Here is a 20181-nt window from a genome sequence, read left to right as displayed (position 1 = left end):
AAATTTGTTACAGGACATGCATTGCCATCATTAGCATCCCAAACAAGGTGTTTGTTTAAACAAACTACAGGCATTGAGAGATCAGTTCTGCCCATATTTAGTGTTCAACAAATGACTCATATTTTCACATTTGTCTTTGGTCCTCCATATAGCCATCTGTTTCAGTACTTCAATAGAGAGGGATATAAAACCTCCCTGGCATTCCCATTCTTCCTCTTGGCTTTATTTCTGGTAGCTGCTGCTTTGTATAGCCAGAAACTCTGCAAGTAGGTGCATCTATGGTGAAAATGCTGTGTCTCCTTGGCTCCAGAATGGATGGATCGGTGAATGGGTAGATGGATGCTTGTATACACAGGTGAATAGATGATAGACATGCCAACAGTGTCTTGATCATTGTTAGTTCAGTCGGTACAGGGCTAAGTATCTATGGTCTCAGACACTTAGGAATCTGAGGTAGGAGGTTCATTTGATCCTGGGGGAGTGGGGTTTGGGGACACCCTGAATAACAGAACAAGACTCTGACTCTAAATATAAAGGAATTGATAAAGAAAGAATAAAAGTTAATTTTCATATGTGAGAAAGCTAGTGGAAATTGAGTTAGAGAAGAATACATGGTAAAATGGTATTTCCTCAATGCCTAGATTAATCCTATTTTACCTTTTGGCTTAGAATATATGATATGCAGATTTTAGGACTGCATAAATACAGATAGTAAAGTTGCATGAATGGAGTTCAGGGGAGTGGAGCCAGAGTTCCTGTTTTCTGACTTCTTGATGTTTCCTCCCTGTGGCTGAGGGGACATCTCCTCCCTTTGCTGACAGGCTTGGGATTTTTATCACAGGTATGTAGAACATTTATAACACTAATGGCTTCTTCCCCTTTAGGATATCTGTAAGGCCTTGTGGTGCCATCGGATTGGAAGGAAATGTGAGACTAAGTTCATGCCAGCAGCGGAGGGTACCCAGTGTGGGCAGGACATGGTAAGGTGCTGACTCCAGAGCATCCTCCACTTAGACCTCAATCTCACAATCCATATACCCCTCCTCCTCTTACACTGGCATTTGAAAGTCAGTATTTCTCACACACATGTGCACACCTACATCCTTGCTAAAACCCTGTGACACTTCTATGATGATATCTCTATTAATAAGGCATATAGAATTGGTAGATGGAGCAGTCAGACAGTAGGTGTCTATCCACAAAGGGAAAGACAAACACCCAACCCTAACCAATGAAGGACCAGTATCAGTTCAATGCTGCTTTGGCCTCAAAGATATTGGTGAAAACAGAAATACATTGTACCAAAGTTATCACTGCCAATGTCCATTTTCTATGTAGTAGGTCTTTTTCATGATGCTAGTGGAATAAAAGAGAAATGAGTATGTAAACATGGCACTCATCTGCCAAGTTCAAATTCCCAACTATGTCACAGGCCAAATACACTTGGCTTCAGGCACAAAGCCAAAGCATGCATTCAGATTGGAGCACTGCAAGGAAGAAGGAGGTGAACTTCCCTGCAACTACCATCCAACAACCACTCAGTCTAACATAGTAGTAATTAGCTCTGAATTTTTAGTGTGTGTGTGTGTGTGTGTGTGTGTGTGTGTGTGTGTGTGTGTGTGTGTATGCATACACTCATGTGTAATGTGTATAATTTTAGGTCAATATAAAATAACCTGATTGATTCCCTTAGGCTTTAATCAAACGACCTGGGCGTCATTTGTCCCTCTTCCCTCCTTCTCTTTCCATATTGACCTTCTTTGAGTCCCTGGTACCATTTTTTTCACTTCCTGCTTTGTCTTCCACGTATCCTGCTATTTCTTTAATATTGATGGAAACCATTTCCATGCATCAACAAAGGTCAGATGTCAGTAGTTGATTTGATGTGTTTTACCCTATGCACCAGTGTCATTTTCCTTTTCCAGAGGTAGCATTGCTTTCTCTCAGTGCCAATCTATTGGCTCAAGTCCTAGAGACAGGTGTTGCTTGCACCTACTGCCCATAAACCAAGCTCTGTTTATTTAATGCAGACAGCAACCAGATAAGGTTGTCTTCCCTCTTCTTAATAGATACCCTGGATCACTGTGCTCTCCTTGAGGTTAATGCCGTACTACAATACTACAGGGGTTCAAGAATCAAAAAGTAGCAGTGTGTGTACGTGTGTGTGTGTGTGTGTGTGTGTGTGTGTGTGTGTGAGAGAGAGAGAGAGAGAGAGAGAGAGAGAGAGAGAGAGAGAGAGAGAGGGAGGGAGATGAGATGAAGGTGCCATGTGGAATTCAATGGGAATTCAGATCAGTGAGCCAATTCTTTTACAAAAGGGGAGCTGGTAGCATCCCTAGTCCTCATGGGAAGTTACAGGGGCTCCTGAGCAGTCTCCTCATCTCTGCAGAAAGCTGGGTGACATCTAACCTGCCATAGATGAACAAGCTGGCTTCCCTGAGCCCAGATGTTTTGGAGTAAAATTCAGGTGCTGACCAGAGATGATAAGGTTACCTCCAACTGGACTTTTCCATCTGAGACTCTTCAAAATGCAAGCTGGGAGAACATTTTTTTCCTTTATAAATCAGGGGTCATGACTTTAGAGATGAGTAATCAGACCAGATGTTCATGTCAGTTTTTCAGTTCTGTCTGCACTGGCACTGCAGAGCTCAGCCATCAGCAGTGACTGATCCATGCATCTTCCATTTACACGGATTCATCGGGTGATGCTGGGTTTGCAAAGATAAATGAAAAAAAAAAACACTTACCATGTGTTTTTTAGACGCTGCTTGAGTGTAGAGATGCCAATGTTTGCATATTTTACAAGACACCTTCCCCTTGGTGTTACAAGAGAAATGAAATGACACAAACTATGCAGGACTCATCTAAATTATATTTAAATTTATGTTTAAAATATTTAGTGGTGCCGTGGAGGACAGTGTGTGAAGTATGGTGATGAAGGCCCGAAGCCTACCCATGGCCATTGGTCAGATTGGTCCCCCTGGTCCCCCTGCTCCCGGACCTGTGGGGGAGGAGTGTCTCACAGAGACCGTCTCTGTACCAATCCCAGGTATGTGCATGACCTGATTCCTTCTGAATGAGCCTTCCCACAGCATCCAAGCTTGTGAACAGCAACACTGTAACTCACACAATACTATAGAGAACACTAAGAAGGGAATTCCACTCCATTCCCTAAGCAATTCTCTCTCTTTTTTGTGGCTTATCGTGCTTACCTCTTCTTGACTCCTAGCAAAATATCACTGTGCCAGCAGGGCCAGGGCAGAACTGGGTTTTAACTACATATCTTGAAACTAAGATGCTATCTAACTGGCTACTTTATTTAAAGAAAGATAGGAAATAAAGTATAAATGAAAAACTCCAGTAAGAACACTTCTTTCATGAAAAAAAATATTGCTTTTCCACTAAATAGATTCACTTTTACAACAAAGCAGCCTAATTGTAGGGACTAGACAAGGAGAGATGGTCTCCTAGTCAGGGAAATAAAGGGCTCTCTGGCTTGTTTCAGAAACAAGTCATGTTATTCTGTTGCTTTTATCTATAAATTACAACTTGATCCACTGTCCTCTTGAGTGTGCCCACCCAGGAGATTCCCCAGGAACTAGCAGGCTCATGGGTTGTCCATTGACTTGGTCCACAGGCCCAGTGCCCTGGCCTTGTCACAGGGATCTGGCAGTAGGAAGATGATGTTGACTTTCTGCCTTAGTATCTCATTTTGCCTGGGGCATCCTGGAAAGCCACACCTTCTTTCTCAGTAGCAAACAAATCCCCCATAGGGTGTGAAGAACAGCTCACTTTTCTGCCTCCCCCGAAGGATGCTGGAGGACAAGGAACAAGTGCACACAAGCCTGAATCTTCAACTCCACTTTGTCCTCCATCATCAGGACCACAACACTCACGATGGACCCAAGATGCTTCGCTTCAGGGCTCACTCTAAGTAGTTGATATTAGCAGCTACGTCACCCCAGGAAATGTAATATTCAGGAACAGCTAATCTCTGGCTACAATATGCATTCCAGACCATCTCACGGAGGGAAGTTTTGCCAAGGCTCCACACGCACTCTGAAGCTTTGCAACAGTCAGAAATGTCCTCTGGACAGTGTAGACTTCCGTGCTGCGCAGTGTGCAGAGTACAACAGCAAGCATTTCCGAGGGTGGCTCTACAAGTGGAAGCCTTACACCCAAGTGGAAGGTAAGTTTCCAGCCCTGCTCTGTGGGCTACTCCATGCTTGTTACCTGTTTTAATATATAATATATGTCTACCACTGCCATGTTCAGATGGGCAGATACTATAGATCTGGGAGGCCATGATGACATCTTTTGGGGCACAGGTTTGATCTGGCCTACCCCATTGCCATTGTATCTTGCCTACATTTGACCCATAGCCAAAAGTCCACAGGCCAAATATGTTAAATGAATAGTTGTTAAAAATTAACAATGACTGGAGTTGATGCTGGTGTTACCATAAATATGCCACCCACTACATACTGAAAGAAAATTCTAGTATGCTTTAGAGAAAATTGATACTTTTTCAGGTATACTAGAGCAATAAAATCTTATTCTATAACTACACAATAAGAAATATATTCATGGAGTGAATTAGATTTACACTTACTAGTGGGAAAGAAGCGAGCATGGTGTTAGGATACAGTAGCTAAAGTTATAAAACTGTTGGTCCATCAAGAGTCATGGTTCAAGTATATTTAAAGAATATCTAATTATCTCATTCCATGGAACTGAGAATTCTATCCAGGCAAGTGGCAGATGTTCTGGAGAAGTGAAAAACCAGAGATGTTCCTTATGGCTATACATTCATCCTTTCAGTATGCACGCTCATGGTAGTGGGTTTTGAAATTACTAAAGCCCTCGGTAGGGAATCACAAGCAGGCTCACACAAAGCAGACTTGGTTTGGATCTTGTGCATAAACTGTAACACTAAAGCCCATGGGAAGCACAGCACTGGGCCAGAAGAAAACAATCTGTGGAATATGATGGAAACAGGGCTGACCTGTGACATCAGGGTGAAATGTGTGCGCTACCCTTGACTTTGCTAGTTTGTGCCAAAGGATCACGTTACACACATGCAAATTTTATTTTTCAAACCCTGGGGTAATTCTCTCATCTTAAAAAAAAAGAAAATAGCACAAGAATCTATGAGTGACTTTTAGACCTGAAGAAATCCCTAAGACAGTGAGGTTTCACAGAGTCGGCTATCCTGTTTTTATCCAGAGAAAAGAAAGAAGGTCCCTACAAAAGCTTCAGTTAGCCATATGAACTGCAATGCCTTGAAGCCCGAGGGAATTCAGATCCCTGGGGCCCTACCAGTGTTCCTGCAGAACATATTGCACCCTGGAGTTTTCATTTAGCACTTCTACCAGTTTAAAGACAAAGTTTAATATTTATTGCATCTTACATGTAAGGATTTTGCATAGTGTTACAAACCACTACAGATGAGTGTGCATTCCTGTAACAAAGTCATTATACAGTAGATCTTGAATGTTGTATTCGAATCAACCATTGCTTATTGAATACCTATTATGTACCGGAAACTATATAAAGGAACTGTTAGGCAAAGGTACTAAAGAAAAAAATTAACTGTGAAGCATTAATAAATAATAATACATTTGAAGGATTTTACCAAAGATCAACATTAAAATTTCCTTACAAAGCCTGGAATGGTAGCACATACCTTTTATCCTGCACTTGGGACATAGAGGCAGATAGATCTATGTGAGTCTAAGGATAGCCTGGTATACTGACACATTCCAAGCTAGCCAGACAGGGCTACTTGGTAAGGCTCTGTCTTAAAAATAAAAAAATAGAAATGTCTTTGAAATGTGTTATTGTGTGGGAATTATTTTATGGGGGGAAACAACTAAAGAAAAAAATCTATCTAAACCTCAGAGAAAAAACAACCGAGCTTAAGTATCTTTCTATTTGTGTTTGTGTGTGTATTTCTTTTTAAGATCAGGACTTATGCAAACTCTACTGTATCGCAGAAGGATTTGATTTCTTCTTTTCTTTGTCACATAAAGTGAAAGATGGGACCCCATGCTCGGAGGATAGCCGTAATGTTTGTATAGATGGGATATGTGAGGTAATAACGATTGCTTATTCATTCAACAAATGTCTCCAGACAGTCTGCTTTGTGCCAGGCATCCTGTGAGGGCTAGAAAGACCAGGCATATGAGAGGAGTCCATTCCCTCCAAGTCCCAGCCCAGGGGGAGAAAAGCCAGAAGAGCTCATGTTGATGGCACTGCTTTGTGACTGAGGTGTGTACAGAGCCTGAGCAGAGGGGAGAGCTGACTCTCAGATCTGGGTTTGGAGCATTTGTGGGGACCTAGGAGGAGGGAACATCCACACCTGAGCTCTGTCTGGAAGGGTGCATTGGGACAAAAGGGTACTGAGAACAGAGTGTGGTGGCTTCAAAAGGCCTATGGGGTGCTCAGAAGACAGTAGCGATTTTAGGATTCTGAGGGAGTAAGGGCATGGACAAGAACTCACCAAGTGTGACCACTGCCATATAGATTAGGAATAGAGTTTGGGAACAGCAGATCTAGAAGGGGTACAGTTTCTGGGCAGTGTTATGAGCAGTGTGGAATGGAGGTCATTTTTTAGCTTTCATAATGATCCCCATATGATGGACTACCCAGACCTCAGCTGCAGTGGGGCAAAGGGATTCGAACAACTCCAAAACCTAAAAGTCTGGAAAACTAACCCAAAAATCTATGGGAAATTTGGGAAACCTGAACTCATTTGGTGGCATAATCTTCCCTGTGCTCACATGTAACTGTTGGTGAGCTTTTCTTTTTCCCACTTTATGTAGATATTTGCAGTAGAAATAATCAATGTGTAATCTATAGAGCATGGACTCAAGCCCTGTGGGGACCCATACACACTTGATAGAGTTGACCTTTCTAAATTCACACAGCATTACAAAATATGTCTGGCCCTGAGGATTTCCAGCATGAGACTAAGACCATGCCTGCTCTGTTTGTGAATGAATTTTATTCTTAGACAATACCTTGATAGGAAATAGGAGATCAGCGAGCATCATAGAAACAGTGGCAAGCTCCTTAAATCAAAGAACCATGCAAGGCACTGATGGGGAGAACTTCCATGTCAATCACGTCCAGTCATAAGCCCACTTCCACTGAGCCTTGTGTGAACACACTGATAGTCATCTTACCATGTACCAGTATCGCTCTGAAATTCACTCCAACGAAGTCTAGAGGTTTCACTTAGGGCTTAAGTGCTACAACTGGGGATGAACACTACAGGAGACAGATAGCATATCAGAACAAAAGATGCCAGGAGACCAGGACCAGCCATGCTGTCCACATGGGTATCCAACACCTATTTGTTAAGTATTCCCCATTGGAAACTTGTTCAGCTGGAGTGGGAGGAGGATATTGTCATAAGGTTGGTGATGTTGTTGCTTGTATTGTCCTTTTTTTCATGAATGATTTGTGACCTTGTGGGGCCTCCAGAAAGTTGGCTGTGACAATGTCCTTGGATCGGATGCTGCTGAGGATTCTTGTGGGGTCTGCAAGGGGAATAACTCAGACTGCATGATGCACAGGGGACTCTACAGTAAACACCACCGTACCAACCGTGAGTACCTCTAAGTTGTGTATATCCGAGCCGGGGGCGGGGTGGAGGGGACGACTCAGTCAGAGCTTTTCTTGGGAGGTGGTAAGACAGAGTAAGCAGCGAGAGCTTAGAGTGCTGAGGTTTTCTCTGTGGCTTCTTCTCTGATTCTGGAACAGTGGTTTGAAGGTGGGGTATTAATGACTACACAGGACCCAAGGTAAATGATAAATGGGTGTTTTATTGAGGAACAACTTACACGGATAATAGTAAAGAACCTCTGGGGCGTTGCTGCTCCAGAAGATGTAGTCTCTGCCCTTCCGATGCTCTCCGTGACCCAAGAGAGAGAGAGCCCGTCCGGTGCTTCTCTACCTTCTGGTCCACAGCCAGCCCTATCTGAAGCCATGCCCAAAGAGGTGTGGCCACTAACACAAATTCACTGGCAAGGCCAGATGATTCTCCAGTGGTTCTCGACCTATGGGTCGCAACCTCTTTGGGAGTCAAATGACCCTTTCACAGGAGTCACCTCAGACCATCAGAAACACAGATATTTACATTACAATTCACAACAATAGTAAAATTATAGTTGCAAAGTAGCAACAAAACTATTATGGTTGGGGGTCACCACAATACAAAGAATTGTATTAAAGGGTCACAGTGTTACGAAGGTTGAGAACCACTGCTCTGGGGCTTCTGGTTTTGTCTGGAAGAGGATGCTAGGAACTCCAGATTAAAATGATCCTTGGGAAGGCTGCAGACTACAAGACCTCTCCTCCAACTCATCAAAAAGGACACCCAGAGCTAGCAGGATATCCACTGGCTCTAAACACGGGCTCTCAGATCCAATGTGGAGAGGCTAAGTTAAACTAAATGCTGCATTCCTCTACCCAGAGTACTACCACGTGGTAACCATCCCTTCCGGAGCTCGGAGCATTCGGGTCTATGAAACGAACATATCTACCTCCTACATCTCTGTGCGCAATTCTCTCAAGAGATATTACCTAAATGGACACTGGAGTGTGGACTGGCCAGGACGATACAAGTTTTCAGGTACCACCTTCAACTACAGACGGTCCTACAAGGAGCCTGAAAGCTTAACCTCCACTGGACCAACCAACGAAACACTGACTGTGGAGGTAGAGACCAGCTTTTGGTTCTGGGGCTGGATTTGGTGGCCTGGAGCTTTTGTCAGCTTATTGTTGTGGTCCAAGTTGGATGTAGAAGAATTGTAGTTATCAGAAATAGGAACAATCCATCCAGCAGGCTCAAGGGGGCAGTAGACCTATTGCTATTCCTTCCTTTGTTTGGTGTATGAGTGTGTATATGTACTTACCTGTGTTACCATCTCTGGATCTTTATTAATAGATTTTATGGGTGATAGCTGTTTTACTCTAATTAATATTATTTAGCGCACAGGCTTACAGGTTTTGTTACAATATTTTTGGACATGTGTATCCTTGTGCCTTGTGTTTGCTCCCTCATTAACCTCTCTTGTATCGATTCCCCTCATGCTCTTCTCCATCCACATAATCCCCTTTCTGATTTAAGGTCATGGTTGGATAGAGAAAGATGATAGAGAAATAGAAATAGATGCTAGATAGACAAATAGATAAATTGATTAATATAAAGATAATAGGTAACATATATTATAGAGAGATGAAAGATGGATAGCTACACATATGAAATATGGATTGTAGGTAGAGATATATTGTAATGGTAGGTGAATAGAGAGAGAGATAATAGATGGATAAATGGATGGATGTTAGACAGAAATCACATATGAAGGAGTTATTTTGTCTTTCTTCCTATTCCTGTGACTTGATTCCCCTCTTTCCAATCTTATTATGTTCATTCTGTCGATACATCATCCTTCTACTTTCATGCCATATATGTGTGTGCACATATTTGTGCATCACAGATGGGAGAGAAAACATGAATATTTGAATCCTGAGATGGGCATATTTGCCTGTATTGTAATCTCCAGTTCTGCTAAATAACATAATTTCATTTTTCTTATGGCTGAATAAAGGCTAGTTGAGTATATATACCACATAGTATATGTACCACTTGCCTGTGGATGAACAGCTAGACTAATTCCATTTTTTGGCCATTGTGGATAGTACTACAATAATTATGTATGTACACACATCATCTCTGTGGTGTGCTGACTTAGATTTTTTTTTCTGTATATCTCAAGGAGTACTATAGCATGTGGTATTATAATGTTTGTTCTGTGAGGAAACTTCACACTGCTTCCTGTAGTGGCTTCATCACTTTTCTTCCCAATAGCAGTCTATCAGGGCTCCACTCTTTAACAATAACTCTTCCCACCAGCTGCCTGGGTTCTGCCACTGCTTTAGGGCCCCCAAACATACAGAGCCTTATATTAGTTACAATGCTGCTGGCCAATAACTAGGATTTCTTATTTGCTAGCTTAGTCTTAATTATCAACCATAAATATAATCTATATATTTTTATAAAGACTTATCAAGGATGCCAGCGACATGTATCCTCTTTTCCCTGGGATCAAATGGCGACTCTCTTTCCTGCATTTCCCAGAATCCTCCTTCTCTCCTAGTCCCATCTAACTTGCTTCCCTATTGGCCAAAAGTGCTTTATTGTCAACCAATAAGACAAACATATACACAGAAGGACCTCCATTACTTTTCTTTCCAAATGCAGTCTATCAGGGCTCCACTCTCTCCATATCCTTGACATTTATTAACCATCACTTGTTTTTTGTTTTTGTTTTTGTTTTTGTTTTTGTTTTTTTTTTATGCTAGCCATTGTCTGACTGCAGGGATAAACACTGCAGGGAAAAAAAGTTTTAATTTGCATTTCCTTGATGGCCAAGGATGTTGGACATTTTCTAGCATTTCTTGGTCATTTGTATTTCTTGTTTTTGGTAACTGTCTACTCAGTTCATTTGTTCATATATTGACTGGATCATCTGAGTTTAGGCAATTAATTTCTGTAGCCCTATATACATATTAGATATTAATCACTGATCTGGTGTATTCTGTCTCTTTGTTTCCTAATGCTGAGATTGTTTCTTCTGCTGTGCTGTTCTTTTATTAATTGATTTTTTTCATACGATGTATTCTGATTACAGTTTTCCCTCCCTCAACTCCTCGAAGATCCTCCCACCTTCCCACCCATGCAATTCCATACCCGTGCTTTCTCTCTCATTAGAAAAACAGAAGACATATAATAATAATAGTAGTAGTGGAAATAGTAATAATAATTTGTTTTGCCCTTTCAGATTTGTGTTTATTTTATCTGCTATGTTGTTTTTTTTTATGTACTATGCAGTTCCATTCTTCAGCTTTTGGTGTTTTTTGAACTGTAAAGGTCTTTCTGAAATGTTTACCTACAACTATATTGTAAACATAGTCTCTACGCTTTTCTGTAGCAATTTCTGAGATCCTGATCTCATAGCTAAAGTCATTGACCCATTTCATGGTATTTTTTTAAAACAAGATGAAATCCATGGGTCCAATTTAGTTGTTCTACCATGGATAGGCAGTTTTCCTAGAAACTTTGAAGACACTGTCATTTCTCCAGTGTAAGTTTTAGAAAATTTGTTGAAAGTCAGGACACTCTACCTGAAAGTTATTTGGTTCTCTATTTTATCTCATTGGACTCAATCCATTTTTGAGCAGTAACAAGCTGTTTTTGTTACTATGGCTCATATTAGGCATTGTGATGTCCCCAGTGTCACTCTTTTTGTGTGAGTTGTATTGGCCTTCCAGGATGCTTTATGATCCTTGTTAAGTTTCAGAATTATTTCTCATGTCTTTGTGGAGAATACCATTGGAATTTTGACAAGGATGCTACTGCATCTATAAATTGCTCTTGATGATGTAGGCTTTCTCACAGTATTAGTTCTGATGAACCATCAGGACTTTATGCATTCTTGTTTATTTTTCAATTTCCACATTGAAATTTTCCACATTGAGGTCTGTCAGTCACTCAGTTAACTTTATTCCTAGGAATAAAGTTATGAATGGGTTTGGTTTCCTGACTTCTTTCTTGGCATGCTCACTATTTGGAGAAAAACAACTTCTTTTTGTGTGTTTTTATAATAATCACCATTGGCTACCGAGGTGGGTTTATTCTATCTCTTGGATGATATGTTTGGTAGATAACTGTTAAGTTCCTATGATCTATGGTATGGTATGGTATTGTTTGGATTTTCTTTGTTGCTTTTTGTTGCTGTCTCTATGCTCTATTTGTCAGTATGTTTTCACAGTTGTGGGAAGGGTGGTATTGAGGTCACCTACTGCTACTGTACCTGGACCAGTCAGTGTCTCTATGTTTGTTTCATGAATTTGGATTTATCAGTGTCCACGGCCCATGCATATATGATTCTTATATCCTCTTGATGGATTGTTTTCTTCATGAATATGTGGTAACATTCTTTATCTCTTCTATTTTGACTTAGTTTCAGTTTGTCAGAGAGTATAGCTGTCCCTGCATTTCTCTGCTTCACTTCCATATCTTTACTCTCAGTATGGATGCATCTTTGCCAGTTCCTTACAAATAATCCATTCTCACTGTGTAGTTCAACCAGTTGCTCCACGTCTTGCAACTGGAGATCTAAAGGTTTTCTACTGAGAGGGTTTTATTGAGTGCTATAATTTTATTGGTTCTTTTCTTAGTAGACCCATTTTTTCCATTTGTTTCTTCTTTATTCATATTAGTGTTGTGGTGGCTTACTGTGTGGGACATTGTAATGTTTTCCTATGCTTCCTTTTTACAATCTCTTCCCCCACGTGGAACTTATTCTTTCCTTTGTGTTTTAATGGATTCTGCCTTTCTTCATTGTCTATGAGTAAAGTTCCTCTTATCTACCCTCTGCAATAGCTGCCTGTAGCCATGTCTTGCTTCAGTTGTACTTGTCTTGAATGTCTTTAGTTCTCCATAAGTTTTACGATATTTATTTACTCATTCATTCATGTGTATTCTTCCTCATTTTAGAAGATGATTTTGTTACACATATCTGACAGACATTTTAGAAAATAGACTGTTTTATCATATTATTAGTTTTGTAAGTTATTATCTTATATAGTTTAAGGCAAACTAGTTATCAGGTAATCATTGATTTTACTATAATTCACGTAGTGTTTTCTCTTTCTTCTTTTGCAGCTTTTGTTCCAGGGCAGGAACCCTGGTGTGGCCTGGGAATTCTCATTGCCAAGGTCAACTGATAAGAAGACCCCAGCTGCCCAGCCCAGCTACACATGGGCCATCGTACACTCAGAGTGCTCTGTCTCCTGTGGAGGGGGTAGGTCATTTCTCATGCTGCTCCAGAGCTGGGCTATGGGTATTGAATGAAATCAGGCCATGAGTGATTAGAAACAGAATCATATATGGAAAATATAGTGATAGTGAGATTTTAAATTCAGTCTTATCCATGAAATTAACTATAATTTGCCACCAACTCATTTGCTCAAATCCACCAAGAAACTTCATGAATGTTATAAAAATTATACTGTCCATGATAGAAACATCATGACAGAAAGACATAGAAGTTCATAGACTTACTACTTTAGTATCACAGCAATTTAATAGTGTGAGATCCAAGAAGTTGTTCCATTTTTTTGTGTTTATTGGGATTTTATTTGTAGTTTAATATATCATCTGTCTTTAGAGAAAGTTCCCTGAGCTTATGAAAGTAAGTTTGCTGACTCTTACCTTGAGTGTTCTGAAGGCACGTTTAGTCTCTGGCCTTGTGCACATACATGATGAGGAGGGGGTACCAATTAACAATCACAGCCTGGTGCTCAGGTTACCTGAGACACCCACCTCTGTGTTGATACAGACTCACAGTCTGAATGTAGTTTATTGAAACATTGAGCATATTGCAGGAAACTCACAAAGCCTTAGATAGTACATGTATGAAGGCTGAGTGTCAAACTCAACTTCAATGGTGCTCTTTTGCTACAACCCCTAAGCCATTAACTGTCTGGCTACAGGCTCTCAGCTGATAAACTATGCATCATCTTGTAGTTTTGTTCTTCCTGATTTATTCATCAATAATTGGTTCATCTTGTCATTTCATGCACATAAACATGAGACCAACATAATAAACATTAGTATTTATTTGAATCAACTCAGTAGGTTACATATGTCAACAACAATAATTAAAGATGATGAGGTCATGAACTTGAGATTGACTGGGGGGCATGGGAGTAGAAAGGAAAGGGATGGAAATGATATAAATGTAGAATTCATGTACAAAAAATTAACATTAAATTTTATTGGGAAAATTAAGCGTTTTGACCTTATTTGATCAAATGAATGACAGCATTGGTTATAAAATCTATACTAAGTGTATTTGTTATTTTGTCCATTCATTCATTGCAGTCCTGGAGATTGAACCTCAACTCCACTTTTCCTAGGAAATAACTTTACCATTCAGCTGTATCCTCAGTGCAAAACATATTGAGTTCAAAGATGTTAAAATTTAGGGAGAAGTATGTAAATTCTGGAATGTTTGGCATTACCAAGAAGGCATGCAAGCACAGCTAAGGTTTTTTGCAAGATTTCTAAAATGGCTTTGCTAGTTCTTTTGCATCTTCGTCTCTGGGCATGGCTGCAAGTCTTTATTAAGTGCTCCCTTTCTACAGGCAAGATGAACTCAAAGGAGGGGTGCTACAGAGACCTGAGGGTTCAAGTGAATGCATCCTTCTGCAACCCCAAGACACGACCTGCCACAGGGCTGGTGCCCTGCAAGGTGTCAGCTTGTCCTCCCAGGTAAGAAGACTCATGGTCCAGGGATCCTTGGAGCTCTTGAGTCTGGAGGTTCAGAATTGTTCATTGCCAGCTCCTGATTCAGTGCAGCAAAGAGGCTAATGGAACAAGAGTTGTCTAAATGTAGGACCAGGAAAAAAGACTTTTGGGTGATGAGTAGCCTGGAAGTTCTTTCACCTGTGAGAGGGAGTTTTCCCCTTAGCATCCTGATGTTTTTAAAGGTGTATCTATGGTGACAGCATTGGATTCTCCTGAAGTCTCCTGTGTCAGTCACTACTGTTTGCTATTTACTTACTGGTGACAGAACTGGAAGAGCCACTGCCAAGATCTGCCCAGCTTGCAAGTGATTGGGACTTATTGTCACACTCTTGTGCATATGTGAGCCAGACTGTCTGCCATCTTCTCTCTGCCCTAGAGACTGCTGCCCCTTGTTCCATGAGATGTGGGATTAGAAAATTTCCTGAGACAGGAGCTACTGGCCATATAAGACCTGATCCTGGGACTTCACTCTCTTTGTCTTAATGGGGACAGGTCACAATGGGAGGTGAAAACTCACTTGAGATGATGAAACTCTAACTCCAATGAGCCACTTCACAGAGCCAAGGGAACTCAGACAGTTAATACAGTTCCGCTGGATGGTGGTCATGGTACAAACCTTTAATCCCAGCATTCAGGAGGCAGAGGCAGGCAGATCTTCATGAGTTCAAGGCCAGACTGGTCTACAAAGGAAGTTTTGGGATCTCCAGGACTACACAGAGAAACCCTGTCTTGAAAAACAAAACAAAACAACAACAACAAAAATAAATAAATAAATAAATTTATGTGGAGATCCACAGAGAATGGCCAATGGATTCTCAGTCTAAAGAAACAAAATGCTCTGCTGAGACACGTGACCACTCATGTGTCTACAATAATTAAGTACAGGAGGGCAAGTTGCTAGCTCTCCACTCTCTGGAATCCATGTGAATCCAGGCTTTCCATCTCTCTGACTGTTCCTTTAGGAAGGTCCTTCAGGTATCATGTTTTTCACAGTGTAAGTGCTCTCTCTCCCTGGAACCACCTGCTAATGTAAAGCCTTTCCTTCCTTAAGTTACTCTTGGTCAGGAGGTTTTATCACAGTCACCAAAAGTCACTAATCCACTGAACACTGGTAACTTCTTATTCCTATCCTATTAGGCAGTGAGCCCACAAGTGCTTTTCTGGCAACAAAAGGTGTCCTTGTGACCTCTTTACTCCCCTGTATGGTGCTCTGACACTTTCCCAATCCTTAGAGTCCAGTGGCTTTGTTCAGTGGGACAAATCACCCATGGTTCCTTTTACTGCTCTTGATGGCTCTAGATGCAGGGTGTGAGACCTGATTCTTCATGTACAGCTTGAAGGACAGTCCCTGGGGATATAGGTTGGGACTTTGTAAATGTCTTCATTTGTAACGTAAATGATAAAGCAGACAGGCTCTGGTGGTCAGAGCACTCTCCCCTGGATCAGCATGCAGAGCCTGTCTGTGTAGAACCTAGGGTAGTGGAGGAACTCAGTTAGATGGGCTCCCCCAGAGTCATCAGTCTCTGCCAAGAATAGGGAGTAGGATTCCAGAGTGGGACAGAGTGGGAGTCTGTCAGTCTCCTTAATGAGAGTCTGTGTAGACATATGTATACAGCCAGTTTAAGCACCAGCCGTGTTTACTAAAAAGGTACCAGCGAAGCTTCATGAGCTGGAAGGAAGCAAGTAACATTGCCTTGCTGTGGTCAGGCCGATAAAGTCCCTGACCCCCATCCCCTAGCCCCCATCTTAATGTAAATCGGGCACTGGTATCACTTGCTTTCAGAGTCAAGATAACATGGAACTGTGTTATCACTTGCTTTCAAGCAGCAACTATGAGTCACATAATTCACTCCCTTCATGTTCACCAGCTTGTCCTAATGGAGAAGCTCAAGTGTCACTCACCCGAACAATGTCTGTTTCCATATGATTATTGCATGTGTTGCTAGCCGGAAGCCTTAATCAGAATCAGGACTTTGGGGAGCAGAACATAAGACACTGGCGGTGGCCAGGCACACTTGGTACCTTTGCTTTATTCTCCGATCTGAAATTATTTAAAGCTGTGTCTCTGCCCTTCCAAGTTCATTGAAGTTTCCAGATGGAGATTTTCTCTCTTTCAAGCATTCTTACATTGCAAACGGAAGAGTTAAAATTATATCATTGGGGGGAATTTGTTCAATAGCTGCAGAATGGGAGGTTTTAGGGCCCTGTGGTCTGTTCTTCAGAAAGGCCATTTACATGACCACCAAATGCAACTCCCAGGGTGTTGGTTTAAACCTGTTATGCCCTCATTTCTCTTTGCCTTATATATCAAAACCTCACACTACAATTGGCCATTTCTCATTATTTCCTCATAAACTTACATTCTTAACTGACTTTGAAATTGCACCATGCTGGTAGGGTGGCAGTTTCACTTCGAGTTGTTCTGTGATTAAATAGGGGCCATCCTTAGCTTAGACCACATTCTGTCTTGCAATCTGTTTTATGTGGGATGAGCATTATGGAGCCAGCTTCATGTCCTCTGTGTTTGTTCATGTTGTTGCACCCCAGTTCTCTTTATTTTTAAATGGCTGTTCGTGTTCCTTGAGTGGGTTTTGATTTGATCAAGTGAAGAATACGAATTTAATCTACTTTTATGAACTGTGGCTACTAGTGACGTCACTTTGGATCTATCTGTTTATTGGGTTTTCCATTTACTGAGTGTTTCTTTTGTGTCTCACACTTCCTGCCACATCTGAACAGTCATATTCAGAATGTATATATAGGGTTTGTTTTTACTGTTTATAGGCATTTTTGAAAATTTCATACATGTATATAATGAAATATGGTCACATACATCCCCCATTTCACCTTTCCAGCTCCCCCATATCCTCCTTAATGATTTGTTTTATAGTTTATATTAATATTTTCTAAGAACTCAAGCTACATTTTATTGGCTTGTTAAGACATTTAGTTAATGAACTAACTGTAAATAAACAATGCTTTTCAAGCATCTTTCCTTACATTGAGTGGGTCTACAAGAAAAGGCTAATTCATGACTTTTCATTATATAGTCATGACATTTTTGGCAAGTATTATAAGATGATTGAACCTTAGCTTCTCTCATTCTTTGTCCTTTTCCTGTCAGTGCAATGTGAAGACTGAAGCACTTCATGATGGAGATGCTTCCAAAGAATGATACAGACACTATAATGTCAATATTTAGCTTGTGTCCCGGTCAATGTTTTATTGCTGTCAAGAGATACCATGACCATAGCAACTCTTATGAAAGAAAGCATTTAATTGAGAGTTGCTTACAGTTTCAGAAATTTAGTCCATTATCACCATAGCAAGGAGCATGGAAGCATCCCGGTAAACATGGCACTGGAGAAGTTGAGAGTTCTATATCTGTATCCACAGGCAGCAAGAAATGAGAGACACTGAGCTTGGCTTGGGCTTTTGAAACCTCAAAACCCACCCCTAGTGACACACTTCCTCCAGTAAGGCCATACCTACTCCAACAAGGCCACACCTCCTAATCCTTCTCAAGTGGTACCACTCCCTAATGACTAAGCATTCAAATATATGAGCCTGTGGGGGCCATTCTCATTCAAACAACAACACTAGCTAGATGTAACACCTAAGGTGGTACATAATTAGATCGTCTAATGATATTAGCAAGGTTTTCAAGGCCTGCTTGATGGTGAAGAATCCAGCCAGTGGTTACCTAAGAGTTCCTAATAAAAAAAAAAAGGAAGTAACTAATCTGCAGGAGTCCTAAAATGAGTGAAAGCATCTAAAGAGGTGGTTTCCATAGAGACAGGAAATTATGCCATTACTGTCTTACCTGCCCTATGGGTTTAGTTCCATGACTATCAGTCTCTTCACACAGGGAGACCTGCATCCTGGAAAAATGGAATTATCTAAGCTTTCTCAAAAAATGACAGTTCTGACTTAAAAAAAAAACATAGATTATTAGCAGAGATCTGACCACATGCTGTCTTCTGACAGAATGGCCCACAGTCCACAAGCCCTTTACGCTCAGCTCCCTACTTGACAGCTGTCCCAAAGCTTTAACAAGGAGACTGATGGATCATGAGAAATCCTGAAACTCAGAAGCTACTGTCACTGTGTAGCATCCACAGTAACTACTGCTGGGTCTGTTCCTGCTGCTGCTGCTGCTGCCCAACACTTCCCAATGCTCACACCCATAGCCCACTGTCCAGCTGACTGACAGCTCTCAATGCTCATACCCACAGCCCACCGTCCAGCCCTGACTGACAGTTCTCAGTTTTTGTATACAAGAAGCAGATACAATATGTTCAGGTTTTATTTTTCTTAGCATTTTTCTTTCCCTGAAGGTAACATGGACTAGTGCTGAGACTGGCATGTCCCTCTTACTGTCCCTCTACATGCCTTGATGCAGATGACTGTGACTAAGACTCAGGGAGGGCACAGGCTGATTTCACACAATATGTCAGGAGGCTGCGGTTTGAGTCTGAGAGCAACCCATCAAATCTGCTTCTTTGGTTTCTGTCTGGAATCTCATTGTATTTATGGCAATTTGTGGTTTCTCAGTCACCACAACTCTAACACAGATTGAGAATGGCCCTAACTAGAGCTTGCTGGATAAAATCCTGGAAGTGTCCCCACTGGCTGTGTTTCCAAGTCTCAGGAATGAAGGGCTGTGCTCTAGGCTCCCACAATTCAGATACACTGGACATGGAACATTGAAATGCACTCAAGAAACTGGAGAAGATCCCTTTACATATTTCCCTATGTATGAACATCCAATAATCCATGAGGAAGTGTGTCGGAAAAGCTTGCAACAGAAGGAGTGATGCTACCATGTTCACATCTTTGTGGTGAAAGGAAGACAGACAGACAGCACACAGCAGGGAAGCTCCGTCTCTAGGATGGAACAAGCTCCTGACACTCTTTCTATAGAATCCTCTGCACCTCCAAACTGCACTTAGAACCTTGAGAGGCAAACAAAGCTTTCTCCTGTGGGGATATCATATATGACAGAAGAGAGACAAATGTACCTGAGTCCTCCATGAAGCCTGTCACATCCATGCTAAACACCTCAGCTTTCCCAGGGCAACCGATAGATCACCCTCTGGAGGAGAAGAAGAAGATCTCAGAGGCAACAAGGCAGGATGGCTGTGATGACTGGGAGGACCTCTGATGGACAGAGAAGGATACTACATCACTGATCCAAGACCGACTGACAAGGAAGTTCTGAGGTCTCTGTTCCTCATGCAGTCAGCCTTAAAGAGCCACACGCAACTCTCACCTAGAACAACAAAGTCTGTATGTGTGCTGTTTATGAAACAGACACATTTGACAAAAAGTGCAAGTGAACACTGAGGATAGGCAAGCCACAGGACCCCTGCCAATGAGCATGCCTAGGCTACTTTAGAGCTGGACCACAAAGAACACTTACTCATGTAGACTGCTTCTCTCTGGCTTGCGGGATAACTTTATAAAAGTCTGATTTTTGCAGCAGCAAATGTAATAGAGGAGGGAGGAACAGAGCCACACTATTCCCCTCTCTGCACCTACCACTTCCGGATGCATGAGCTTGACCATCATGGACTGGGTAGCTTCAGCTAAGCTTCTCAGCATCTCTGGGTCTCAGTCTCCCCACCTGAAAAATTGGATTCAATATCCCCTCATCCCTGAGGTATTATGAAAGTTAATGTAGCTTAGAACTTCCCCTGGCATTTGGCTCTAAGTTGGCTGGCTGTAACTTAATGGGATTCACTGTGAGGTGCAGTGTGGAGCCACCAGGACAAGCTCCTTTAGTTTTTTAATATTTG

General features: G+C 41.5%; 1 protein-coding gene across 1 annotated transcript in view; it reads left to right on the top strand.

Moving 5' to 3' along the window:
• Positions 1-20181, top strand: part of Adamts16 (ADAM metallopeptidase with thrombospondin type 1 motif 16) — a 106419-nt gene that overhangs the window by 65490 nt on the left and 20748 nt on the right. Inside the window, exons 11-18 of the mRNA XM_027400125.2 lie at positions 885-980; positions 2901-3049; positions 4017-4189; positions 5964-6094; positions 7489-7612; positions 8480-8724; positions 12737-12875; positions 14221-14347. Coding sequence (XP_027255926.1) covers positions 885-980; positions 2901-3049; positions 4017-4189; positions 5964-6094; positions 7489-7612; positions 8480-8724; positions 12737-12875; positions 14221-14347 — 1184 coding nt within the window. The remainder of the gene's footprint in view (positions 1-884; positions 981-2900; positions 3050-4016; positions 4190-5963; positions 6095-7488; positions 7613-8479; positions 8725-12736; positions 12876-14220; positions 14348-20181) is intronic.

Source organism: Cricetulus griseus, chromosome 2 (genome assembly GCF_003668045.3).
Source record: "Cricetulus griseus strain 17A/GY chromosome 2, alternate assembly CriGri-PICRH-1.0, whole genome shotgun sequence".
NCBI classification, from domain to species: Eukaryota; Metazoa; Chordata; class Mammalia; order Rodentia; family Cricetidae; genus Cricetulus; species Cricetulus griseus.
This window is presented reverse-complemented; position numbering and strand designations above follow the sequence as displayed.